Source organism: Sciurus carolinensis, chromosome 10 (assembly GCF_902686445.1).
Source record: "Sciurus carolinensis chromosome 10, mSciCar1.2, whole genome shotgun sequence".
NCBI classification, from domain to species: domain Eukaryota; kingdom Metazoa; phylum Chordata; class Mammalia; order Rodentia; family Sciuridae; genus Sciurus; species Sciurus carolinensis.
In genome coordinates, this window is record NC_062222.1 from 109,351,213 (window position 1) to 109,377,686 (window position 26,474).

General features: G+C 39.4%; 1 protein-coding gene across 1 annotated transcript in view; it reads right to left on the bottom strand.

The window, feature by feature from the left end:
- Positions 1-500: 500 nt before the first annotated feature.
- The window catches only part of Fam114a1 (family with sequence similarity 114 member A1), a 65,812-nt gene continuing 39,838 nt past the window's right edge, over positions 501-26,474 (bottom strand). Inside the window, exons 8-14 of the mRNA XM_047567510.1 lie at positions 19,861-19,981; positions 14,806-14,897; positions 12,128-12,286; positions 10,821-10,960; positions 7,587-7,659; positions 3,231-3,284; positions 501-1,397 (exon numbers count right to left, since the gene is read on the bottom strand). Of these exons, the coding sequence (XP_047423466.1) occupies positions 1,296-1,397; positions 3,231-3,284; positions 7,587-7,659; positions 10,821-10,960; positions 12,128-12,286; positions 14,806-14,897; positions 19,861-19,981 (741 nt within the window). The 3' untranslated portion in view covers positions 501-1,295. The remainder of the gene's footprint in view (positions 1,398-3,230; positions 3,285-7,586; positions 7,660-10,820; positions 10,961-12,127; positions 12,287-14,805; positions 14,898-19,860; positions 19,982-26,474) is intronic.

Here is a 26,474-nt window from a genome sequence, read left to right on the forward strand (position 1 = left end):
CACTGCATGTGAGGTCAGAAGTGCCCATTGTTGATGCTCCTTCTAGCTGCAAGGTCTTCAGTGAAGCCTCCCAGGGACCAAGAGAGCAATCAGCCCACGCATGGGCTTTCTCTGTCCTTTGCCACTAGTGAGTGTGATCAGTATAGTAGATTTTTAAAATGCAGTCCTGGGATTCTACTGTGTTAAAACCTCTTTAAGTTTTCTATTTGAATACTTGCAAGCTTTGCAATTATGCCATCAGGGGCTTATGATCAAATGAAGTCAATTTTAAAGTGCTCTTGCCAGGTGTGGTGGTGCTCACCTGTAATCCCAGCTGCTTGGGAGGTTGAAGCAGGAGGACCACAAGTTTGAGGCTAGTCTGGCAACTTTAATTTGGTCTTGAATTAAAAATAAAAAGGGCTAGGGCAGAGGCTCAGTGGTAAAGTACCCCTGGGTTCAATGCCCAGTATCTCTCTTCTCTCTCTCTCTCTCTCTCATGAACACACACACAAAAACAAACAAACAAACAAACAATTCTTTAATACTCTTTTTCATACATATTTTCACCCCATATATAAAGTCGTGGATAAAAATAAGTTTAAGGAAGGTAGGAAAATATTACAAACTGGCAGAACATTGAAAACAGTATAAATTTACCTTGTTCTTCAAATGTTTTAAGGATTAGACAAATTTTTAGTGTTTTTAAGTATTTTAAGAATTATTATAAACCCTCTTTCTGAATGTTTGTCTCTAGGGGGGTGAGTTCATGTTCTTTTATTCTGAGCACACAGTATGTGCATGACAAATGCTTGTTGTAAGAGGGAATGACTATAAAGAGATACTTATGTATCTTTTTCTTCATACTGGGTAAAATCTGTAAGTAGTATTATTTTTGCCCATGACATTTATGGAATAAGACAAAGTTCAGTATTAAAATTGATTTAAAGAAATATTTATAAGAATGTGACATTTAAAGGTAGAAATTTGAAACATTAAAAGAAAGCTGTGGTCTGCTTCTGAATTTCTAAATATAGCATGCTTGACTAGGAAAATGGTCATGAATGAATACTTGTGAATGAATTTCATAAAGGAAAATTTCAATATGAGCTGTGTAACTTTAAATTAACATAAAACATAATTATTTGTAAAAACGACCCTATACATTAAAAGAAATGACAACTCTCTTTAAACTTGCATTCTCAGTACTGTCTGTGCAAAATTGCTTTGTAGTGTCCTCAAATGGGTGTCTAGGGTGGGTTGTGTTGAAAACATCCCTGACGTGGCATTCGACGAAGCCTTGTGACCTGGTCTTTCCTTTAACTGGCGGGAGTCTGGCAACTGGCCTGGATGTGCGACACCTGTAGGACAGGCAGCAGCAGCTGGAAGGCGTCCTGAATGTAGGTCGTGCTGTTGCAGCCCTGAGAGGGACAGAACACAGCTGGAGGGTTACGCTCGCGCTCAGTCTTGACCTTGACAGTCCTCCCAGTTTGATGACATTCCTTTCCATTTGAGGAGAACATTATGAGATGTCTATAATGTTGGTGCTTACGGCAAATGGAAACACATTCTTTTAGATGGAGTATCTCTAGCTCTTTGTTATCTACACTAACTAGAAGAATTCACTCAAAATGAGATCAATTGCTTTTAAAGCACATAAGTGTGGGCCTATCAGTAACCTGATATGTCCAGTCTTGTCTACCACTTTCCCAGGTCAACCTACTGCTCTGAAACTTCATGAGGCCCAGTGTGAAGAGGTCATGTTCTGACCTATAGCTGGATAAACCAAATGGTCTGCATAAAGTGGACTGGAAAATATTACTGCGGAATTATTCGTGGCAAATCCTCGAACAATGTCATCTGCCCATGCATGTTGATGCATTCTGCTTGGTTTGGATATCTGCTACTACCATTTATGCTCTGTGGCATGCTACTAAACAGAAATAACAGAGAGGCCATTTACAGCTTAGGGTAGGGATGAGGTACAGCTCAGTGCTAGTGTTTGCATAGTATGTGTGAGGCCCTGGGTTTGATCCCAGCCCTACTGAACAAATAAATAAATAGTAAATAAATAAAGTTTAGTGTAACTAAAGCATATGAAACTTCCATACTGGGGGGATAAGTAAACATCTGATCTCACATTTGTGATGAATGATGAAGTAAATTAATCTAATACTCTGTGGGCGACCAGGGAGAGATTTTCTTCTCCCATATTCTGCCTCTCGTTGCCAATGCTGGTTCTTAGTTGTGTCTGCCCGCTGGACCTGTCCTTATAGCTCCTGTCCCTTCGGGTTGACTTTATTCCACTGTGTGGCCGTGTCCTAAACAGTAGCACTCAGCACCCTCCGCCTTTGTTATTTTTGTGCCTTGGCAGTTTTCCTTACAAGTAAGATACAAATCTTCAAAATGCTACTATATATATTTAAGTAGCCCTTCTGAAGTTTTATAATATCCAAATTTTGCTATTGACACCAACTTCAGACAGGAAAACACTACTGAATGTGCCTTGCTGGTGTTCAGCCTTGGCTGTGAACAACTTGTAGCTTCAGGTGGGTGCCCTGTGGCCAGAGATGTGCTAGTTTCTTACAGTCTGGCCCCTGATGGAAAAATTTTCTCCACCATCCATAGGTAGAGCACAGAGCTCACACTCCAAGAAGGAGAAGGCTTCCTGAGCCTCTTTTCTTCATATGTCACTGTTTTTAGCAAAGCCACAGCAGTGTTGGGGCACCTCTGTATCAGTACAGCCCCTGGTGAGCAGTAGGCTGTGAGTGAACAGTCACAGGGGATGGTGGCCTGGTCACTGAAGGCACAGAGGGGAAAAAATCTACTTCTCCTTTTATGCCAGCCTGGAGCTTAGGCCCAGCTAAAGCAAAGGTTAGTATGAATGGAGGGAAGGACCTATTTTTACAAAAATCACCACTGAGTAAGGATCCCTCATTGCAGTCAATAATCATAGTGTTAAATCTAGTGTCAAACTTGACAGCAGAAATCCGCCTCTGCCAGAGGAAACAGTGATAGAAATAACATGCAAGCTTAGCATTTCTTTTTATAATCAGGAATTCTTGAAATTAGGTATTGTTGCTTCACCAGAGGATTTACAGCTGGTTGAGCTACACAAATGTACTCAAAAAAGACAGTTGATAAGATTTTGAATTGCAATAAAAATTGGTGCCTGGAAGAAAGACAAAGAAGGAAAAAATGTAGCTTCAACCTTGGCTTTGATCAGAAGCACCTTCTCTCCTGTGGCTACTTACCTCTAACAACACGCTATTGATCATGGGGTTAAGAACCTCAGCCTTCTTCTTGCTCTGTGAGATCAAAAGTATGAAATTGATAGATTAGAGCTCTGATTGCAAGATTTGCCATGTAAAATGTAAGACACTGGCTCTGATGAAGCATCTCTTAGGAAGGGGAGGTGTGGAATGCTTGCTGTAGACTAGGCTTCGTATTTGGTGCCTCCCCTATACCATCTCATTTAATTATGATATTTAATTTCTCACTTAACTCCTAGGAGGTAGGTAGTTACTCTAATAATTCCAATTACAAACTGAGAAATCAGGAAGATTGAATAACTAGTGTAAGTCACATAGCTAGAAATGTAAACTCAGACCTTTTTAACTATTTATAGCAGTTCTGGGAGTAGGGTGAGGTGAATTGAACAAGAACATGGTTAGGCACTATATTTAAAATTTTGATAATTTGTTCATCATGGCTTTTTTGTACTTTTTATTATAAAAATATTGCATTCAGATATCTATGTAGCTAGAGGGAAATGGGGGGGTATGAAAAATGGTGGAATGAGGCAGACATCATTACCCTATGTACATGTATGATTACACAAATGGTATGAATCTAGAAAAAAAAAGTGAAAAAAATTCTTTTTGATCTAGATTTAGAAATATATTCACAGATATGAAATCACAACCATGTTAATAAAATGTTTTTAAAAAAGATATCTATGTAGCTTACTTTTTTTCCTATTTTTTTTTCTGGGCACCCTCAAATATTACAGGAGGACAAAGTCCTTTATTTCCTAGTCCCACCCTTATTTTAGTCTCTTTTTCTCCATTTTTCTTCTTTTAGATGCAAACATGAGTACTTAGTTATAGTGCATCTTCCAGAAGAGCAGCAAAATTATGGCATCCTTAAATATAATTTGTGAACAGGTCTGCATATCTGAATTTGAATAAGCATGTGTTGCAAAGCCTAGTTAAAAGCAGGTACTCAAAAAGTAAGAGTGGATGCTAAACATCCTTACCTTAGTTATGCAATTATTCTGTCAATCAATAGTCTCCACTATCTAAAATGTTCAACCTGCTTTTAGATGATAAATTATTAAAGGGACTGGAGAGAGAGAAAACAATCTTAATATGTTGGTTTCCCTTACTGTAACTGCAAGAGTTTATGCCAAACAAAAGCATATAAATTAAATACCTCTTCCCAGAGCAGACCACTTTCATTGACATTACTGAGGGTAAAGTAATGCCTTACAGAGAAGACCATAATGGAGTCTTAGGAAAAAACTCTTTAAAAACCTAGTCATTTTAGTAAGTAACCAGAGGATCTATTATGATATTTGCTTTCATGTTTATTTGATTATCAATAAACCTCTAAAATATAATCAAAATGAGGGCAATAAAATGACATTGGTTTTCAGAATCAATGAGATGTGCAAGCAATTTAAATGGAGTCTGGAGAGCAATATACACTCATTAACTTCAAGTTATGAATAATGGCTGTTTTAGAGAACAGAAACAATGACTTGATGCAAATGATTCATCAAAGCACAAGATTAGGGGCATTATTGTGGTGAGATGGCATTTCAGTAAACTATATTTCAGATTCAGGTTTTTCTTTCTCCAAAATGATAATGTGTGAGGTCTTGGTTTTGTGCATGCAAACACTGGTACACATATGTACATATGCATACTTATACAAGTTCAAGTACACACACATCTGCTAGAGCTACATGAAATGTGGACCATGGGTCAGGAACATTCTAATCATCTGAGAGCTTATTAGCAATGAAGTCACTCAGTGTTCATCCCAGGTGCATTGAATAAGAATGTGCATTTTAACAAGGTCTCCAGGTGATTCGTGTGCCCATTAAGGTTTGAGAAACACTATGCTGGAATATAATATATGAAAAGGAAGAAAAACAATAACATGAAAATTACTAATGTATATAAATTAATATAAATCAGATAGAATATATAACACACACATGCACACACACATGCACACACACACACATACACTCATATACACCCTCGTCCCTAGATAATCACAGAATACCAAACAATTGGCTCCCTGTCTGGTGTATCTGATGGGCAGCTGATTGGGAATTGAGAGCTAAATGGAGAGGCCTGGGTGACCTCTGGGTTACCCCTCTGGGTCTTGGTTTTCTCATCTAGTCAACTGTGTGAAGGAGTAAGGTTGGGAACAGTGGCATCCTGGGAACCTGAATTGCCAAGTCAATCCCATTCTGATTAAGCCCTCACATTCTCTGTAAATGTAACATTTCCATCGAAGTCCATGGGGATCAAGTAAATTAGATGACACTGAGGACACTAATGCATTTTATCCATGAATTTCCATCTCCCCCATCACTTCTTGTATACAGTGAAGCGCTATTGCTGACGGTCTAAAATTAGACAAATATAAAAGTTGCTATTTTGCAAAAGAGGAGAGGCAAACCAGGTTCCTTGACAGCAGAATGAACAAGCAGCGTGTAGCTCGCCCCTTACGAACTGAGTCAGCTATAGAAGTATGGTGTCCACAATTATTTTCAGCTTCTTCCAAGAACTGCTCTTGAGTTCTTCCCTTGAAGGGAAGGAGGTACACTCCAGCAGCCAGGTAGGTCTTCATGATTTAACCCTATCCCCAGTCACTGCTGCTGAGTGATAGCAAGGTGGACCTTTGACCCATGCTGATCAGTTTTGGAAACCTTTTCCTCCAGGAAAGAGGCATCTGAATGGAGAGACATAGGAACTGGGAACTGCTGCTTTTGAGGCACATTAATAGCAGCACTTTCAGAGCGTGTGTTTGAGCTCTGGTGCTGGGTCCCCCAGCTGCTCATGGTCTTCCACTGCCTTTCATAAAGCCCCTTTTTATCTAAAACACTCAGAATTTGTTTTGTGTTATGGGTTGAAATGTGCCCTCCCAAAAGAGAAATATAAATTGATGTTCTAACCCAACAGGACCTCAGACTATGAAAGGGTTGTTGAGGTCGCATCAATCATACCCTAATCCAATATAAATGGTGTCCTTACAAGAAGAGGAAAATTTGGACACAGACATGCACGGAGCAAGACAATGTGAAGACACACAGGGAGAAAATGGTCACATGAAGAAAGAAATACTGGAGTCTTTTAGTCTCAAACCAAGGAAAGCTTTGGGCTACTAGAAGCTGGAAGAAGCTGAGAAAGATAGACTTCTACAGTCTTCAGAGGGAGGATGGCAGTGCTGACACGCAGGTTTTAGACTTCCAGCCTCCAGATCTGTGAGAGTAAATTTCAGTTGTTTATGCTACCCAGTTTGTGGCACTTTGTTACAGTAGTCCTGGAAAATTAATATACTTGCAACCAAAAAATACCATAACTAAAACAGGAATTAAACTCTGCTGTTGAAGTTTTTGTGGTTAAAGCCAAATGTGGCAATACTTATAAAATAGACTGTATGTAGCTTATAAAATAGACAGGGCACAGTGAATGAGAAAACCCAAGATTAATTATTTTAATAGAGATTCCTGAGTTATATATATATCACAGATATTAAGTAATGGAAGTTTTGTTCGACACTATTTATTTCACCATGCTGGGGATTGAACCCAGTACCTTGTGCATGCTGGGTAAGTGCTCTAACACTGAGCTATACCCCCTGCCACTGCCACTATGTATTTATTAACAAATTAAGAAAATGAAGTCCACAGAGTTCTGAAAACTCACCCAACATCTCAGATACCTGAGACAGCTGACATGGGACTAGAACCTAGCAGGAGGAGGGCGCTGCAATGCCTGATGTTAGAGAAGGTGCTCTTAGCCTGATTTTAGCAAACATCATGGCATGGCTTCTGTTCGTGGAGCTCTCCAAAGAGGTACTGCACACAATGGAATGTCACTCAGCCACAAAGAACAATGGAATTATGACATTTGGTGATTAGTGGATGGTACTGGAGAATATCATGCTGAGTGAAACAAGCCAGTCCCAAAAAACCAAAGGCTGAAGGTTCTCTCTGATATGTGGATACAAACACACAAGGGAGGGAAAGAATAGAAGTTCAATGGATTAGACAAAGGGGAATGAAGGGAATAGAGGGAGGATGGGAATAGGAAAGACAGTAGAATGAATCATAAGTAACTTTCTCATGTTCATGTATGAATACACAACCAGTGAAACTCCACCCCATGCACAACCACAAGATGGGATCCTACATGGAACAAGTTATACTTATTCTATGTATGTGTAATGTGTCAAAATATACTCTACTGTCATGCACATCTAGAAAGAAAAACAACAACAGAAAGGCACTGCATATCCCACTCTTTTGCAGACCCACTTCCCTTAAAAAGGTAAAGTTTTTGAAAAAACAATCAATACAATGATCTCACCCCAACAGTGGTTAAAAAATTCGTAAACTTCTTTGATAAGGAAGCCACTTCATTGCACATTGCTGTAGTTAACCTGAAATAAGAAAAAAGAGGTTTGGGGTTTTCCATAAAGTAAAATAGTTTGTCATGACAATTATTGATATGAATGACTGTTACATCTAAAAGGACAGCACACAAGTTTGAAGTTGCTCAATAGAAATAGGCAGTTGAACAATAATACTGGGTAACTTTAACATGCCTCTGCCATCACTGGAGAGATCTTCCAAACAAAAACTAAATAAAGAAGCTATGGAAGTAAAAAATACAATTGATAATTTAGACTTAACAGAAATGTATAGACTATTTCACCCATCGATGACTGAATACATTCTTCACAGCAGTACACAGATACCTCTCTAATAAAGACCATGTTATGTAAGTTATCACATATGTTGGCATACAATAGTAATATTACCTTAATATATTTTTAGCACCTGTAGTTCCCTTTCCATTGATATTAATTTCTGTGTTTTTGTTTTTTTCTTGATTAGACTTGCTTGATTTTTATCAGATTTTAGCTGTATTATTTCTTCTCTATTTCAGACATTTCTACTCCTACTCTTATTCTTCCTTCCTACTACATAATTTGAAAAAATTTTATTATTAATCTAGCTTCTTTCTGATATACGTACTTTAAATTATAAATGTTCACCTGAGTACTCTTTCATGATTACTTAGTTCAAAGCTCTTCTTGTTTCTTTTCTTGTGCTTTCTTCCTTGACCTCTGAGGTATTTATAAGTGTGCCATTTGATTTTGAAATAGTTGACATGTGGGGGTGGGTTCTATATATCTTAAGGTGATTGATTTCTAATGTAATAAATCATGCAGGAAATCACACAGTATGCATGATTTCAAATTTAAAAAAAGTAATGAAAAAAAAAGGGCAACTGAGTTTTCCTCGACGATATTCCATGATTTACAATCACAGTTTAATCAAATTCCGGTTTTCCCTCCATGCTTAATTAAAGAATAATTATCTAATTCATTTGACCTCTTTTTAGAATCAAAACTGTATGCAGGAAAATACCAAGTGTGAGCTCCACATCTATAGGGGTATAAACTCTTGCCAGGTGACTTTTCTCCAGCTTTTTGGTCACTTTAAAGTAATAATGAATATTCACTGAGGCACAATGTTAAGTTTTTATATTCTTAATCATATTTAACCCTCATAGTGCCCTTGTGGGTTATACTATTATTCCCATTTTCTACAGATGAAGAAACTGACAGTTATGAAGGGTAAGTGACCTGTCTAGGGCATGTGGTAGTAAGAAGTAGAGAGGGGAGATTCAAACTCAGGGGTTTCTTTATATTTTGATTGTGTTTTTACCAGATGCCTCCAAATAAAGATCCTAGGGAATATGTTTTTAAGACTTATATCCAAATTCCTTTTGCCATTCCACTTCTAGGACTTTACCCCAAGAAAATGGAGCAAGATAGACAGAAATATTTAACCCAGACAATGTTTATCCTGATGTTATGGATGATGACAAAACTGGAAACAACCTAATTACCTAACAATATGAGTTCCATCTAATTTTATTCTAACAATTAGTGTGTATGACTTTTATGACTAGTGATTAAAATGCTACTGGAAAAAACATAACCCCAAGTTAAGAATCTCATGTTACAAGACCTAGTGAAGTCAGTAGAGAGATGTTTCTGACAAAGAGGAGCCCTATCTAACCTATGCATTCAGGTTTGATGAGCTATATCCATCCATCCATCTATCCATCCATCCATCCATCCAACCATCCACCCATCCATCCATCTACCCAGCTGTCCATCCATTCAAAACTTATCTGCAAAGAGTATCAAGAGTAAGGCCAGCAGATAGCCCCAAGTATTCTATGTTTTGGGGCAGGCGGGTATAAGAAGTACTCATCATATAGAAAAATCAGGGGCTTAGTAGGGTTGGGATAATCATGGCTGGGCATCAGAAAGGAGCTAAAAGCAAGGTCCTGCTATCAACACGCAGCGGCTTGTGAACTTCAGTCCTGCTCTTTCAAATCAGTACTACAAAAATAAGATAGTACCTAGTTATTGTCATTGATAGTTTAAGCTTTTCCTGTTTTATCCTTTCCCCTTCCTTCTGTATGCTGTAGTAAGTATGATCTTTCTAGGAATATTACAGGGGAAAATGTGGTTCTTATCACATCCTTGATTAATGTATGCTTAGATATGAAAGTCTAGACTACATGACAAATCTTTACAAGTGAGAAAAAATGGTATCAGGACAATGACACTAATAGTGACTTTTTGAAAGGTTCTCCAACTAAAACTTACTTCCTAACTTACATTGTCAAATGTAGCAAGCTGTAAGCAAAGATTAGTTAGCTGGCAAAGGGAATGAGAGTACTGGGACAGGTATGTATGTGTGTCCCCATATATTTTCAGGAGGCTCCTATTTCTATTCCCATGTCTTAATAATAATGAGATGGTCAGAAGGTATTTGGACATGTGCCAATTTTCTGTATCATAATAAATAGTCAAGTGCATAACAGTGATTTATTTTTCATCTCCATATCAACTATTTTCATGAATACTCCACACCCAAGTTCATGTGTATGTTATATGTATGTATCTATCTCTCTCTCTTTATAGATAACATGTATATGTAGCTATATTTACAGATATACATATTTTTAATTTTACCAGATAAACTAATAATAGTTATTATTTATTGAGGAACAGAAATTAGGACTACACACACACACACTCCACAGTGAACTGGCTTGTTACATTAGTGCCCATCATTACCAGAGCTCAGAACATGCAGAGCTGGTCTGAGTCCCTGGGAATGGTGAAGTTGTGTCTGTCTATTTTTGTGAAACTAGCTGAGAAGTGACATTAGAGTGTCCTTCCTCTATTTTGTGTGGTATGTTGAAAATATAATTTCCCCAAAGTTTTGTACTTCTAAGACTTTGATCCATTAAAATAAAACTTTCACAACTCTGAATGATTTGGCATGTCTTCCCTTAAAACTCTTCATCAATAATTCCTAGACTGTTCATCTTCTTGCTAACACATTTCTTAAGGGCATCTTCATCTCTTAAGATGACCATAGAACAATGGCATTAGTTGAGATGAAACCCAAACCTTTCGTTGTTTAGGGTGTATGTATATGTGTGTGTGTACCTGAGTGGCACATATATGTATGGAAAATTGAAAAAATAAGAATTAAAATGGTCATTTACTTTATCAACACTTTTGCTTGGTCCTGGGCTGGTTTCTCCTCTTCTTGTCCATGAAGAATTAATTCTGCAACTTTGTGAAGCTGCTCAATACAGCGCGCAGTTACTTCTGCCAGACTTTCAATGGACAGCATGTACACTTCCTGGAATGAGAAAATGCAAGAAAATTATCTACTGAGCAGATGCTTTTTAAAAAGGCCTGTGACAGTAAAATTTAATGATAATGATTATTAGTTTTTGGTCCTGGGAATTGAACCCAGAGCCTTGTACATGCTAAGCATAGGCTCTGCCATTGAGCTATACTTCTAGTCCCTAAATAAGAATTCTTAATTAACAAAACACCAAAAAACATGAAAAAATTTTACACTTAAAACTTTTCTAAGTGAAATGTGACTATAAAATGGAAATGCTGTCAGGTCCCCAGGGATGTGGCAAGCCTACTCATAATTGTGTCTCTAGCAATAGGGACACAGCACACAGGTGCTAAGAAGGTGTGTGGAAGGGAGGCTGGTGGACAGACCTCAGTTGCCATTCTTCCTTAGAGAGCTCTAGTTTAAAAAGCTACTTTCTTTAAAATTAAAATTCAACATAAGGTGCAGTTATTGCAAACTCCTTTTTGAACACAAGCAGGCCAAGTATTATGCACATATAAGTTTATTAAATAATAGAACAAAAGCTATGGCAATGAAAGTTTCTGAAAACCAGCTTCAGTTACCTCATTAGTTATGGAGCCATTTTATAGTAACAAATTTGCATAAGATGGAAATTTACTCTAAAGATAAATCAATTATGTTCTTAAAGGTCTTTCCCCCTTTAAATTATAATTGCAAAGCTATGGAGAAAAGCTACAAAATCTCTGTTAAGCTACAAATTGTCTTGGCATAGAGAATTTCTGGTGTTTATTACATTCTTAGTCATATTTCTCTAATGTTGGACAAGGTACAAATGATAAGGCAATGGTCCCTCCTCACTTAAAATTAGGCTGCTAAAACAGGCGCAGAGGCAAACGCCTATAATCCCAGCTGTGTGGGTAGCTGAGACAGAAGAATCTTGCAAGTTCTAGGCCAGCCTCACCAACTTAGTGAGACCCTGTCTCAAAATAAAACAAATAAAAAGGGCTGGGGGTGCAGCTTAGTGGGAGAGAGTCCCTGGGTTCAATCCCCAGGAACCGTCCCCGCTCAAAAAAAAAAAAAAAAAAGTCCCAAAAAACATAAAAAACAAAAAAAAACCAAAACACACACAAAAAAGGTTGCTAATACTATTAACACATCACTCTTGCCCTCCTGGTGGACAATCTAGAATAAATTTACCTCTACAGTCTTAGTTTTTTCTTCCTTTTTGTCTTTTTGAGGATCTTCAGCTTCCTCTTCTTTTTCTTCCTTCTTAGTTTCCTCCTCTGACTCTTTGGCCACATCCACTGACACCATGGTTCGGTCCTTTTCCACCCAGTCGTGAGCTTTCTTCATGGCCTGCAATGCCCCCCAACCAAATAATAATATTTAGTGTGTGACAATGAAAACTAAGCCATTCTGACCCCAAGTTTCTAATCAAGTTGCTCTAAACCTCAAGGGGAAACTCTGGATGTTTTAAAAATGATGGGGCCAGTCCTTAAACTATTTAAAAGATACTATTGATGTTGGTAAAAGTATAATTTTTTTTGGACAAAGGGACAGAATTCAAAGTATGGAGAGAATATTGCAAGACCTAAGGACTCTGTAGAAATTGTAATTATTAGCATTTTGTTTTTTGGTGCTGGGAATTGAATCCAGGGGTACTTAACTACTGAGCCATATCCCCAGCCTTTTATGTATGTGTATGTATGTATGTATTCACTCATTCATTCATTTAGAGACAGGGTTTCCCTAAGTTGCTTAGGGCCTTGCTAGGTTGCTAAGGCTGGCCTTGAACTTGCTATCCTCTTGCCTCAGCCTCCTGAGTCTCTGGGATTAAAGGCATGTGCCACCACACCTGACTATTAACACATATTTAAGGTACAAAATAACAGGTTTCCTTGTGACATTTTCATACAGGCATATAATGCACTTTGATTGTATCTACCCAGCATTTTAAAATGAAGTTCAGATAAGAATGAAAATGACAGTTACACTGACAAATCTATAGACTTTTTTCACTTTTCATGACCAACTATAAAAGAATATCAGCACTTTTTCATCTATAGGTTGGAAATTTAACCAGAGCCAGGGCTAAAACAAATTTCCTGATCTGATATGTTTCATGAGGCTCTTAATGTTTCATGAACCTAATAATGTGTCATGCTGGGAAGATGAAAGATAGCTCTGCCCCTCTTGATTTGTGGCAGGTCTTCCACCTCCAAGGGGAGAAGGGGAGCTGCTGGAAAGACCTGGCACTTGTCTGTAGCCAGTTCAATTTCATACACGCATGGTTTAAGCCATCTGTGGCTGTAAAAATCATGGCTAAATTGAAGGTGCAGATATCATCACATCATCTCCCCTGTTATTTCCTGAACTTAGGCAGGACAGACTTACCCAGATTTTATCCTTGTTGAAGCTGTTCGCTTAAGTGACGGTTGTTTCTCAGCTTATGCTAAAATGACTGATTTTCAAGCTTGCATGTCAAAATGTAACATGTCCAACAGTGTTGAATGGCAAGTTAGCCAACACAACTCTCCTTGCTGTGTCCTTCAGGGATTAAAGCTGACCCCGTTATGTAAATAAACCAGAGCAACCTTGCAGCCACCACTGGTCCCCTCTAAGCAGCGGTGGTGCTGCAGGGAGATGGATGAGGCAATTTCCCACTGTGTTCGAGTCACTGACCTGTCAGAAGCAGTGACCCTGATCTGAGATCAAGAAATAACTCATCTCACCACCACCTCACTACCTCGTTCTGCCTTTTCCTCGCCCACCTCGATAAATGAGTGCCTCTGTAAACCTCTGGCTAAGGAAAAAGAAAGAACGAGAGAGAGAGAATATCACATAGCTTTTAGTAATTAATGATCAGTGTCCTCTTAAGAAATTCTATGGCAAAACCTTGAACTACGTGCAAAGTATTATCAGAGGAACCCAGACTGTTCGAGTTGGACGGTTCTTAGATGTAAGGTTGCATTGCAATGGGTCCCTTTAAAATTAGGAACTGTCAAAGAAGCCTCCAATTGTTTTTCTCTCGTCCAGCCACTGTCCTGGAAACCTGTTCTTTAAGCTACTTTCTCCATTCCAACTACCTACAGGTAATCAACTCGGGCTAAGAGTGGAAGCTGAATTGCCTCACCCCTACTTCAAGAGAACCAGATTCCAACTGATCTCTCTGCTGTGTCTACATAAGCATTTTTCTTGTTTTTTTTTCTCCCCATGCAAGGGGGATCCCACCTATGAACTGGAACACTTGTGCAAGATGGGGAAAGCAGATTAGCTGTTTTCCCAGTTCTGGCCAAAATGGAATTAAATTCATTTTCCCTTTGTATATCATTTTTCTCTTATTCCTGACGCAGGCAGGAGAGTGGGAGTGACCTCAGATTCAAGCTGGCCGGGTCCCAGTACCAGCAGCAACATCCCAGTGGGAGGAGACCTGTGGTCTACCTGGCTGAGGGCATCTCTCTGCCTAATTCTAGAAAGTCTCTTTAAGAGGCTGGGTGTGGGGGGAGTGGAATTTGAAAAAGTCCCTTGGTGATTCTGTTCCCCTCATCCCTTCTATATCCTAAAGATAAACACCGCTCTGATAGAACATTCTATTTCACCAGAAGAGGGTCAATGACTTGTTCAAGGTTACAAGGTGATTACTAATAAAACTGCAACTACAATACAGTCTCCTGATAGTCTGGAACGTTCTCTATCATTGCCCCTCATTACATTGTCTCCCTAGTTCTTAATTACAGACCTCAAACTCCCTTTCCTCCACTGTGCCCTGTGGGGTCTGGGGCTTTTCCATTTCATGTGGATGTCTGGAGTTTTACAACTGAGACCCACTCCACACCCCTTTCTAAAACCCAAACTCAGAATCAGAAGGTTCTGACCTTATTGAGTTTGTCAGGAGTGGCAGCAACATGTAATTCAAAGAGAAGCTCTGTAAGCATGCTAGCAAATTCTTCTCCCTTTTCTTCTAAGCCTAGAAATAGAATGTGACAGAAGTTAAGAAGCGTGATTTATTTTTCTTCCTTCAGAACATGGCAGCTCCCCTGACTTTGCAGCCTGCAGTCCGGGTAGACCAAGCAGAGTCTGTGGCACTGTGCCCTCTGGCTGCCGCAGACCCGGATGGGGTCCTTTGGCAGCAGCAGCGAGGCAGCTGCAGAGGCCTTGCTGCTGGCGGTGCACTGGGACATCCCGGGGCTGGCTCGGAGACACAGGGGCAGGGAGGGACCTTGTCTGTCTTGTTCATGACTGTAAGCGACCAACAGCTATTTGCTGAAAGAATGACTGAGTGAACAAATGATTGACCTCCGTCAGGCCTGAGAGACCTGGGACAACACTGTCGATGCAGAGTCTGGTTATGCTCCGCATTGCAACCCTCCCCAGGGCGCCCTTCTATGACCACACAGCCACCATGCTGGGAGGCAGAATTAGTCTCCATGCAGTGTGCACTACCTGATGTAACAACACCACCTCTCTGGAGAAATTTCCCAAGGTTTCCTAGGACACCTGCCTGGTCCTACAATACTTCTTAAAAATCTGTCTTCCCAGGCTGGGGTTGTGGCTCAGTGGTAGAGCGCTTGCCTAGAATGCATGAGGCCCTAGGTTTGATCCTCAGCACCACAAAAAAATAAAGGTATTATGTCTACCTACAATTAAAACAAAATATTAAAAAAAAATCTGTCTTTCCTTCAGACTGGAAACTATCAAAGAACAGAGCCAGGATTTGTTTGGCTCACTCCTAAACTCACAGCATCTAACACTGTTCTGGAACATAGTAGGTGCTAATATGAATATTTATTGAATCAATAATTTTATTAATGAATTGTATAATATATAATACATTAATCTATCGTATATCATAAAAAATTAATGGGTGGGAAGTAGAAAGCTTTATAAGCTACAATCTCATTTGTATCTATGAGGCAATGCCATTTTTAATGTTAACATTTCTGGTAGGTGTGAATGAATTCATTGCATAATGGGTTTACTCCCTATTTGGGGGGAAAGATAGCCTCATGAATCTGGCCTGACTGCATGCTCTGAAAACCCACTGAGAAGAAGCCTCTCCACTAGGGCCAGTGGGTGAAGGCAGTACCTTCAGGGAGAACTCAGCCCTGTGACAGATACTCTACCCAGCACCTGTCTGAATGTGCTATTTTTAGTTTTATAGACAAATGGTTAGTGGGCAGCTCATGAAGATAGCGAGGACAGCTTGTGGGTCTTTGTTCAAAACCTTAGCTCATTTTTAATTACTTATAATTCATATTGTCTCATGATGGACAGGTTAATAAACAAAACATAAGCAAAACATATATATGTCAAGTGCTACGTTTTATGAAGAAGTATAAACCAAAGGAGAGGCATAGGTGTAGCTGGGGCTTGGAATTTAAATGGGAGGTGCTATGGTCTGAACATTTGTGTTGACACCTAATAACCAAAGTGATGGTACTGAGGTGGGGCTCTGGGGAGGTGATCAGGTCATCAGCATGGAACACTCATCAATGAGATTAGTGCCCTTTGTGAAAGAGACCCCAGGGTCAGGCTGGCCTCTTCCACCATGTGAGGACGCCACTAGAGGGCGCTGGCTATGGACAAGAGACTGGGTCCTCGGTAGACCCCTGTATCTTGAGTAGACCCCTATATCTTGGACTTCCTAGTTTCCCAAACCGTGAGAAATAAGTTCCTGTTGTTCGTAGGCTACACAGTCTATGGCATTTCATTAGAGCATTAAGAACAGATTAAAACAGGGAGGCTGAGAAGGTGACATTGGAGTAATGACCTGGGGAGAGAGAAGAGCCGCACGATGTCAGGAGGAGCCTTCCAGCAGCTGCGCAGTTAGAGCCAAGTCCAGCGGGAGTATGCCTGGCGAGTTCTGGGGACAGCACGGGGGCTAGTGTAATGCAGCACAGAAAGGAGGTATGTGCACTGGGTGGGGTAGAGAAAGGGGACTCTGCCACGATGAAGCTATAAGGAGCAAAATGTGAGACATTTTTAACCCAAAGAGGTAAGCGCTCTGACAGAGGGGGATTTCACAGCACTTCATCCAGGTCTGGGGGCCGGGAGGGGTTAGGAAGGCTTCCTGGAGGAGGTGATACCTCAGCACACCTTGCAAGAATGTATTAGGCACACAGAGGGCAGGCTGGGAAGCTGGGAGGGAGGGAGAGAGGAAGGGGAGAGAGATGGAGGAGGGGGAGATTTGATTCCATCAAAAGCTGAGATTCTCTCTGCTGGACAGGTATCGGACTCACACCTGGGCAGCAAGGACAGGTGCCATCTCCAAGCTGCCTGGTCCTTCTCATTGTGCATAAGGCAGTGCTGCAGGGCTCACCAAGTGTGGGTTCCACCCCAGCTCCTACAGGTAGTGTCTGTGCAGACTGGGACCACAGAATACTTCACCACCTTCCATTTCCTTCTATGTAACCTGAGGATAATAAAAACTGCCCCTCTCCTCTTTAGACCCCATTCTACAATGAATGTGGAAGTGATTTGTGAACATGGAGATTCTATGTAAACCAATAGTGACATGATACCTAGATATACACAGGGGAGATTGTATTTGGCAGGAATTGGCACTAAAATAGAACAGAAGTGCTTTGGGTAGTTCATCCTTTTAAATGTGCATTAATTTTGTAAACTATACACCAATAACTTAGCAAGTATTTTAGGAAAAAAATCACAGAGAAAACTGGAAATAGATAAAAAGAGATGACAATATATCAACAAAGACTCTGCATTATTGCAAACTCTTGGTCCCTACAAATGGTGGGGAAGATCTTCCCTAACTCAATTAACATAGAAAATGGTTGTTTAAAATCTTCTCATAGCCAAGGTACACTAAATTAGAGACCCATGGCAGTGTGATAAAATTACATCTGCTGGAAAGACAAACACGCAAATCATCAGCTAACATTATTAAATGCACAGGAGCCTGATATTAATCTACAAATGATACTTTATTACACTTTCTGAGACTCCCGAATAAATTATTTAGTTGTTAAGAGGCTTTTAGGAATATGTATGCTTATAAGAAAAAAAATGATGAAAATGTTCTGGCTGCTTCCAGAATTTTGCTCCCTGATTTTCTGCTCACTCCCAACTGATAAAATTCCTCTCTGTAGCTTTTGGGTAATCCCACAGTTTTTCTTGGAGTTGTGACACTCTGTCGTAATAGGGCTGATTTAATGACAATACCTCCTTTCTTTTTCTTCCAGTGCTTCATTAAATGTTTGAATGGCATTTATTTATTAAATTAACTTAATTAAAATTAATAGTGTTTTGATAATCTGGAGATGCCCTTTGGGAAAAATGGATACATTACAGGAGATAATAGGGTTTTTATCACTTTAGGAGAGACAAATCTACCATGTTTATAAAAGCATGCTGTTTATAGTACTTTGTGTGTGTGTGTGTGTGTGTGTGTGTGTGTGTGTGTGTGTGAGATCTTTTAAAAATCTCAATTTACACTAAAAAAGGAACACATCATCCATAGTAACATTTTCTTTTTCTTTGGTACTGGGGGCATTGAACCCAGGGGGCACTTAACCACTGAGCAACATTCCCAGCCCTTTTATGTATTTTATTTAGAGACAGGGTCTCACTGAGTGCTTAGGGCCTAAGTTGCTGAGGCTGGCCTTAACTTGTGATCCTCTTGCCTCAGACTCTTGAGTTGCTGGGATTACAGGTGTGCACCACTGTACCTAGCTTATTTGAAGACTTTTGTAGAAATATACAGATGCTCAAAAACATTATTCCCCAACCATCTCATTTTTACATATAGTATGTAATTTGATCCTTACCATAACCCTGGAAATATGTATCATTGTTTCCATAGTACAGGTGAAGAGACTGAGTTTCAGAAAGGTTATATCACTTATCTAAGACCATATGGCAAGAAAATTTTAAAGATGTTTCCAGCTGGGTCTTTCAGATAGCCCCAGGAGAAGCCACCTTGAGTCTGTGGTTGTTCTGCTTTCCAGCACAGGTGACGACATGAAAAGGAATCACTCTCCAGGTGCAGAGCAAATTTTTTACTCTATTCTTCTTCCAAATGGACAATCCAAAGTAATCATTAGGCATATCCAACTTTTTTATTTTAAGCTACTAAGGATTGAACCCTTGGCATTGCGCATTCTGGGCAAGCACTCAACCACTTAGCTACATCCACAGCCCAAGCAGGTCCGACTAGGAGAATCTCTTTTCCCCTCTTAAGTAAGCCTGTTTCTCATAAGATAGGTTCTGGTCTCCTTGGGGTGAAGTCACTATCTGGCTGGAAGATGATCAGGAAATACACACTTGGGTCACTCTAGTGATTCTCAACCTGACAGACACATCATGCCCTGGTGCACTGTGGGAAAATGGTACAGCCTTTTTCAGAAATCTCCCCACCCCCCGCCCCGTGCTGGGAATTGAACCCAGGGTCTCACACACGCTAGGCAAACTCTACCACTGAGCTACAACCCCAACCCAGAACTGTACTTTTTAGGCAGAGTGTGGAACACTAAAAATACATCCTAACTCCTACACATAGGAATTAAAAGGAATAAGAAAAATATGCAAAGAAATCCACAGCAAGACTCCTCACCACCAGCATTAATCATATTGAACAACTTCCATGTGCAGATGGAATTAGAAGGTGGTACATAAACTCTGGTCATGGGGGCCCAGCACACTGCACTCTGGTTCATTCAACCACATGCACTTACTGTGTGCCTGTGATGTGCTAGGATTGTGCAGGACGCCTGAGAAAGAACAGGAGTTCCTATTACAAATCAATGTGACCAGATCCCATAGCTAGAGCAGATGTACAGCGAATTCCAGAAGCAGAGGAGGAGCACTTGAATTAAATAACTCCCCCTGTTCAAAGGGCTGTGTGTATTAACAGCAGTCTCCTAAGGATTATGTTGATAGCTTGTTTTGCTGTTTAACTAATTTTCCTTTACCTTGTTCTTGATTCTCTTCATTCTCTAATTCTTTGGCTGCAAAGATGTCTTTAATGGAAATTAGGTCATTTTTTAAGAGTTCCAGCTTCTCTCCATCCAGTGATACTAAAAATGACTGAACCTGAAAAACAAGAAATAGGTCAATATAACTGTCATCTTTCTTTCTCATTAATAACATTTACATACAGCTGTTCTCAGTTTTCCCAAGGTCATCTATGGTATGGGAGGTAACTCTGGGTAGAACGTTGGCTTTACTGCCTATTATCTGCAACTTTGGGCATGTTACAAAAGCTCTCTGGACCTCATTTTCCATAAAACAAGATCTACACTTCATTGTGATCCTTTGTGTGGTAAATAAGATAATGAATATAAAACACATTGCACAAGTGCACACAGTAGGTGCTAAATAAACAGTGGTGGCAGCTCTTCTTTGATAATGGTTAAAAACACACTTTGGCCTCAAGACTGGGCTCAGATATCAGCTGCTCACTTATGAATTATGTGACTATGGGTAATTTATTTAACCTTTTTATGCCTCAGCTTCTTTATCTGTGAAATAAGGGTTAATTCTATCTACTTGAAGAGGTTATTTTGAAGGTTAAATAAAGTAATGTGCTTAAAATACTTAGAGTGGTGCTCAATAAGTTATGTATACATGCATACACATATACATATGTAAGCAAATCAGTGTAATAAACATCCACGTGTACACTTGATAGACATGAGCTATTATACTGAATTTACAAAAATGCCCCAGACCCATTTTTCTTCTCTGAGATCTGGCAGTGTAGAGGAGGGAGGCCCAGGTCAACCAGCAATGGCCATGGCAGACTGAGTGAAGGGCACCGTGGGGTCAAGGAGAGAGCAGTCGCTATGCCTTTAGGAGGTAAGAGGTGGTTCCAGGAGGACTGCACAGAGGACGCGATGCTGGCACTGACGCCACCCCTGCTCGCTATCTTCAGAACCCCCTTCTGAAACTGTTCTCTGTATGTGCTTAAAATTTGTATGTACAGATGGTCAGCCATCCTCTGATTAATTCCAATTTCCAAAAGGGTCAAAGGGCAGGAACACCATATTAAAAATGAAGTATGACTGTAAAGTAGTGAGGTTTTTATTTTTTCATTCTTCAGGTCACACTCCTGTTCTGGAGGAAATCGCCAGCAGAGGAGCGATGAGCCTTTTTGGAAAATGTTTTAATATTCATCACAGAATTAGATTAGCACATCAGGATAAGCGAGAGTTAGGCATCCAGGATGCCAGGACTCCATTTTCCTAAAAGGTAATGCACATCTTTTTTTTTTTTTTGTACCAGGGATTGAATCCAGGGGTACTTAACCATTGAGCCACATCCCCAGCCATTTTTATGTTTTATTTTGAAACAGGGTCTTGCTAAGTTGCTGAGGCTGGCTTTGAACTTGTGATCCTCCTGCCTCAGCCTCCCCAGTTGCTGGGATTACAGGCGTGCACCACTGCACTGGGCTAATGCATATCTTTATGAGTGATACAACCTGCCTAAGGCTCTGGGAAGAAGCTCTGTGGGAAGTCATCAACTAAAACCGGCAGGAGTTCAACAGGGAGAAGCAAACACACCCTGCTGGACAGCTCCTGGCCTATCTTTCTTGCCCTGACTTCCTCAGCACCTTCATTTCAGCTCCCATATGCACACTTTTCCCTCCTAGGGCATTCCATCACACCATGCTGATATGCATTGAATCTCTGGGTTAGTCCAATAATAAATAATAAGCAACCATGTGCTCCTCAGTAGCTCTGTGGAATGCTGACTGTATGCTTGGCCCTGTGTTAAGTTCTGTCCAGGATACGAGAGAAGACTGTATGTCTTATAAATCTCTACTTTGAGAACAAATGTGTAGCACTATTTTGAAGATTTTTTTTGTTTACTATTTTTAACAGTGAGTATAATGGCAACAAAAATTATTCATTTTTAACATTTATCACACATCACATTGTCATGCCTGTGGCTGTCCTAGAATAAATCTAGTCAGATATTAATGAAAATAATTCCTTATATTTTCATATGAGGGTCAGGCTGGAGGGTGGTGTGGGAATTTGAGGAGTCTGAGACTTCCAAATGAGAATCCAGCCTTTCAGGTCATGGTGTCAAGGCAGGAGGACAGAATATATTTTATTAACAGTTCATTTCAAAAGTTCCTTAACTTTTAAATCTTTGGCATGTGTAAGATTGCCAGATAAAACATAGGATGCTTAGACAAATTTGAATTTCAGATAAATAATGAATATTTTCTTAAGGTTAAGTGTGTGTCTCCCAAATAGTTCAAGGGACATATTTATATATTTTTAAAAAATCATTATTTATCAAAAGTAAAAAATTTAACGAGTCATTCTGTGTTTTTTCCCCTATTTATTATTTATTTATTTTTGTTGTGCAGGGAAATTCAACCCAGGGCCTGGTACATGCTGGGGAAGCATTCTACCAATGAGCTATGCCCCTAGCCACTTTCCTATTTATTTTTAAAATTTAATTTAATTTGGTTTTTAAATAACAAATAATTGGTGACCCAGGATTCAAGCAGAGGAAATCCTGCGAGGCAGTCACTGCTGCCCATGGATTCCCTGTGGTTTACCCCCGCTTTGGGCAGCAATCGCCGCCCACTGCCAGCATAAGGCCTGCTTTCTGAGCACAGATCGCTCACTGACCGTCACTTATCATCCACTATTTGCCTGTTTGCTTGCCTCTTAACCTGCCCATCACCCACCACCCAACATCCATTCGCTGTTAGCCTGCAGTCTGCCGGCAGATCGCCTACTGCCTGCTGTTGCCTGGAAGTCCATTGTCACAGTACCCGCAGGTTTGGTTACACGTGGCTGCCGCCATCTTAGGACACTGGCCAGGGCCTGCAGGTTTGCTGCCACTACTACTGCTATCTTGGGGCACGGCCACCTTGGTCTGGGGACACAGGCCAGGGACTGGAGCCATATTGGGGTACCTGCAGGTCTGGTTGCACCTAAGATTCTTTCTGCTCAGTGTGCTAATGGCTGCCATCTGGCTGCCTCTTTGCAGGGTTACTCCTTTGTATGAGCTCATCCCTAGTGGTCTCTGCAAGTTGAAAGGGCATTGAGACCTTTTGTTAAATTTTTTTTTTGAATTTGTTTTTAGCTGACAATAGACCTTTATTTATTTATATGCGGTGCTGAGAATTGAACCCAATGCCTCACACGTGCTAGGCAGTGCTCTGTCGCTCAGTCACAACTCCACCCCAGGGCACTGAGATCTTGGGACTGCAGCAAGACAGGGCCTGGGGAAGCTAAGCCCAGATCCATCAGATTGCAGCTGGGTCTGCATGGGCCAGTCTGGGTCTGGCAAGCCTGTGGAAAGGCAGAGACTAGGGGCAATTTCCTGGGGGGAGCACAGGTTGAAGAAACTGGAGAAAACTGAGCTCTCTCCAACTCAGTGAATCCTGGAGTGTGCAGGGATGGAAGGGGCCGGCTACAATGGGTGGGGAGACTGTAAGGGTGTGAGGGCACCTTCCTATTGGCTTACCCACCCAACCGTCCAGGACCCACTGGACTGGAGCTACCATCAAACTTCAGACATTCTCACCTATCAGCGAAGGGAAGCTGAGAAAGTTTTTGAAAGCCAACAGAAGCAATCGTTCAATTTTCCATTGACACTTTGCTTTTTTATTTTTATTTTGCCTTTTCTCACACCTCTACCATCTTTGAATCCAAATATTTTTCATATATCAATTTATTGAGGTATGGGATGTCTGAATAGTATATTACAATTTTGTTGTGTATTCTTATATTTTTACTTTTAAAAAAAATCGGTATATATTTTTTTCTCTCACCTCCCTTTCTCCCTAGATTCTCTTTCTCACTTCTCTCATTCTGACAGCAAACCTCTATTAATTCCTCCCTCGCTCTTACTATAAAATTTTACCTCTATCTTCTCTTCCTCTCCCTCATAAATATCATATCTTACACTACTTCTGTTCCCTCACTGTCCATCATTTGAAATGGTAAACCCTTTTAGCAAACTTACTGTTTATATTGTAGACAATAATTGAACACTTCATTTCTGTTTATTGTGACAAAACTTTTAACTGCCTTAAAAGCAGCTATTTGGTTTAAGGCTGTATATTCTTTGCACTGGGTGCTGTTAATGTTGGCCTCCCCCTTAAAGATAATGCACTGGAAGATTTCAGGGACACTATAAGACTACATACAGGGTAGAATCTATACTGCCTCCGATCCATACCACTAGATGAGAAGACACACAAACAACAAGAAAAAAAAAAAAAAAAAAAAAAAAACAAGGGAACAAAGCACCTCAAACAAACCAAGATGTTCCAACAATAGAATCTACAGACAACACAGTAGAGGAAATGTCAGAGAAGTTTATAAAATACATAGTTAGATTGATCTTTGAAATGAAAGATGGTATAGGACAGAAAATACAGGAAGTGAAAGATCACTTCAATAAAAAGGCAGAGATCATAAAACGGAATCAAGTAGAAATCCTCAAAATGAAGCAAACAATAAACCAAATTAAAAGTACAAAGGAAAGGCATCACCAACAGACTAGACAACTTAGAAGACAGAACCTCAGACAATGAAGACAAATATATACTCTTGAAAATAAAGTCAACCACACAGAGAAGATGGTAAGAAACCATGAACAGAACTTCCAAGAAATATGGAATAACATGAAAAGACCAAATTTAAGATTTATTGGAATAGACAAAGGCATGGAGATACAAATCAAAGGAATGTACAATATTTTCAATGACATAATATCAGAAAACTTCCCAAATCTAAAGAGTAAAATGAAAAATCAACTACAAGAGGCTTACAGGACCCCAAATGTACAAAATTACAGCAGACCTACATCAAGGCACATTATAATGGGAATTACTAACATATAGAATAAGGATAGAATTTTAAAGGCTGCAAGAGAAAAACAAAATCAAATTATATACAGGGGGAAACCAAATTTGATTTCAGTTTATTTCTCAACCCAGACCCTCAACACAAGGAGGTCCTGAAATAACATACATCAAACTCTGAAAGAAAATGGATGCCAAATAAGAATTTTATGTCCAGCAAAATTAATCTTCAGATTTGAAGATGAAATAAAAACCTTCCATGATAAACAGAAGTTAAAAGAACTCACAACTAGAAAGCCTGCACTACAGAGCATTTTCAGCAAAATATTCCTTGAGGAGGAAATTAAAAAAACAAAAAACGAAAAACCCAAAACAATGAAAATGAGCAAAGGGAGATACACTGAAGGAAAAGTGAATCAAAGGAGAAACTAAATCAAGTAAAAACCAAAATAAACCAAAATGACCAACAATACAAATCACATCTCAATAATAACCTTGAATGTTAATGGCCTAAACTCATCAATCAAAAGATTTAGACTAGCAGATTGGATTTTAAAAAAAGACCCAAAAATATGCTATCTTCAAGAGATTCACCTCCTGGGAAAAGACATCCACAGACTGAAGTTGAAAGGTTGGAAAAAACATACCACTCACATGGACTGCGTAAATAAGCAGGGGTTTCCATCCTCATATTAGACAAAGTGGACTTCAAACCAAAGTTAGTCAGAAGGGACAAAGAAGGATATTTCATACTGCTTAAGGGAATCATACATCAACAAGACATAACAATAGTAAATACATATGCCCCAAACAATGAAGCATCTACATACATCAAATAAAACCTTCTCAATTTCAAGAATCAAACAGACCACAACAAAATAATACCAGGTGACTTTAATGCACCTCTATCTCCACTGGATAGATCTTCCAAACAAAGAAACTATAAAATTAAATAATATAATCAAAGATTTAGACTTAACGGACATATATAGAGTATTTCATCCATCATCGAGCAAATATGCTTTCTTCTCAGCAGCACATGGATCCTTCTCTAAAACAGACCATATGTTATGCCACAAAGCAACTCTCAGCAAATACAAAAAATTAGAAATACTACCCTGCATTCTGTCAGATCATAACAGAATGAAACTAGAAAACAACAATAAAATAAAAAATAGAAGCTATTCCAACACCTGGAAACTAAATAGCATGCTATTGAATGATGAATGGATACAATAAGAAATCAGGGAGGAAATAAAAAAATACTTAAGGGCAAATGAGAACACTGATACCACATATCAAAATCTGTGGGACAGTGAAGGCAGTGCTAAGAGGAAAGTTCATTGCATTGAGCTCATATACTAAAAATATAAAAAGTCAACAAATAAATGACCTAACATTACATCTCAAAGCCCTAGAAAAAGAACAAATCAACATCAAAAATGTCAAAGAGAGGAAATAATTAAAATCAGAGCTGAAATCAATGAAGTTGAAATAAAAGAAACAACTGAAAAAATTGACAAAGCAAAAAGTTGGTTCTTTGAAAAAATAAATAAAATTGATAAACCTTTAGCTACACTAACAAAGAGAAAGTGAAAACTCAAATTACTAAAATCCATGATGAAAAAGGAAATATCATGATGGACACTACTGAAATACAGAAGCCAATTAGAAACTATTTTAAAAATTTATTCTCAAATAAAATAGAAAATCTTGAAGACATTGACAAATTTCTAGAGACGTAATCTA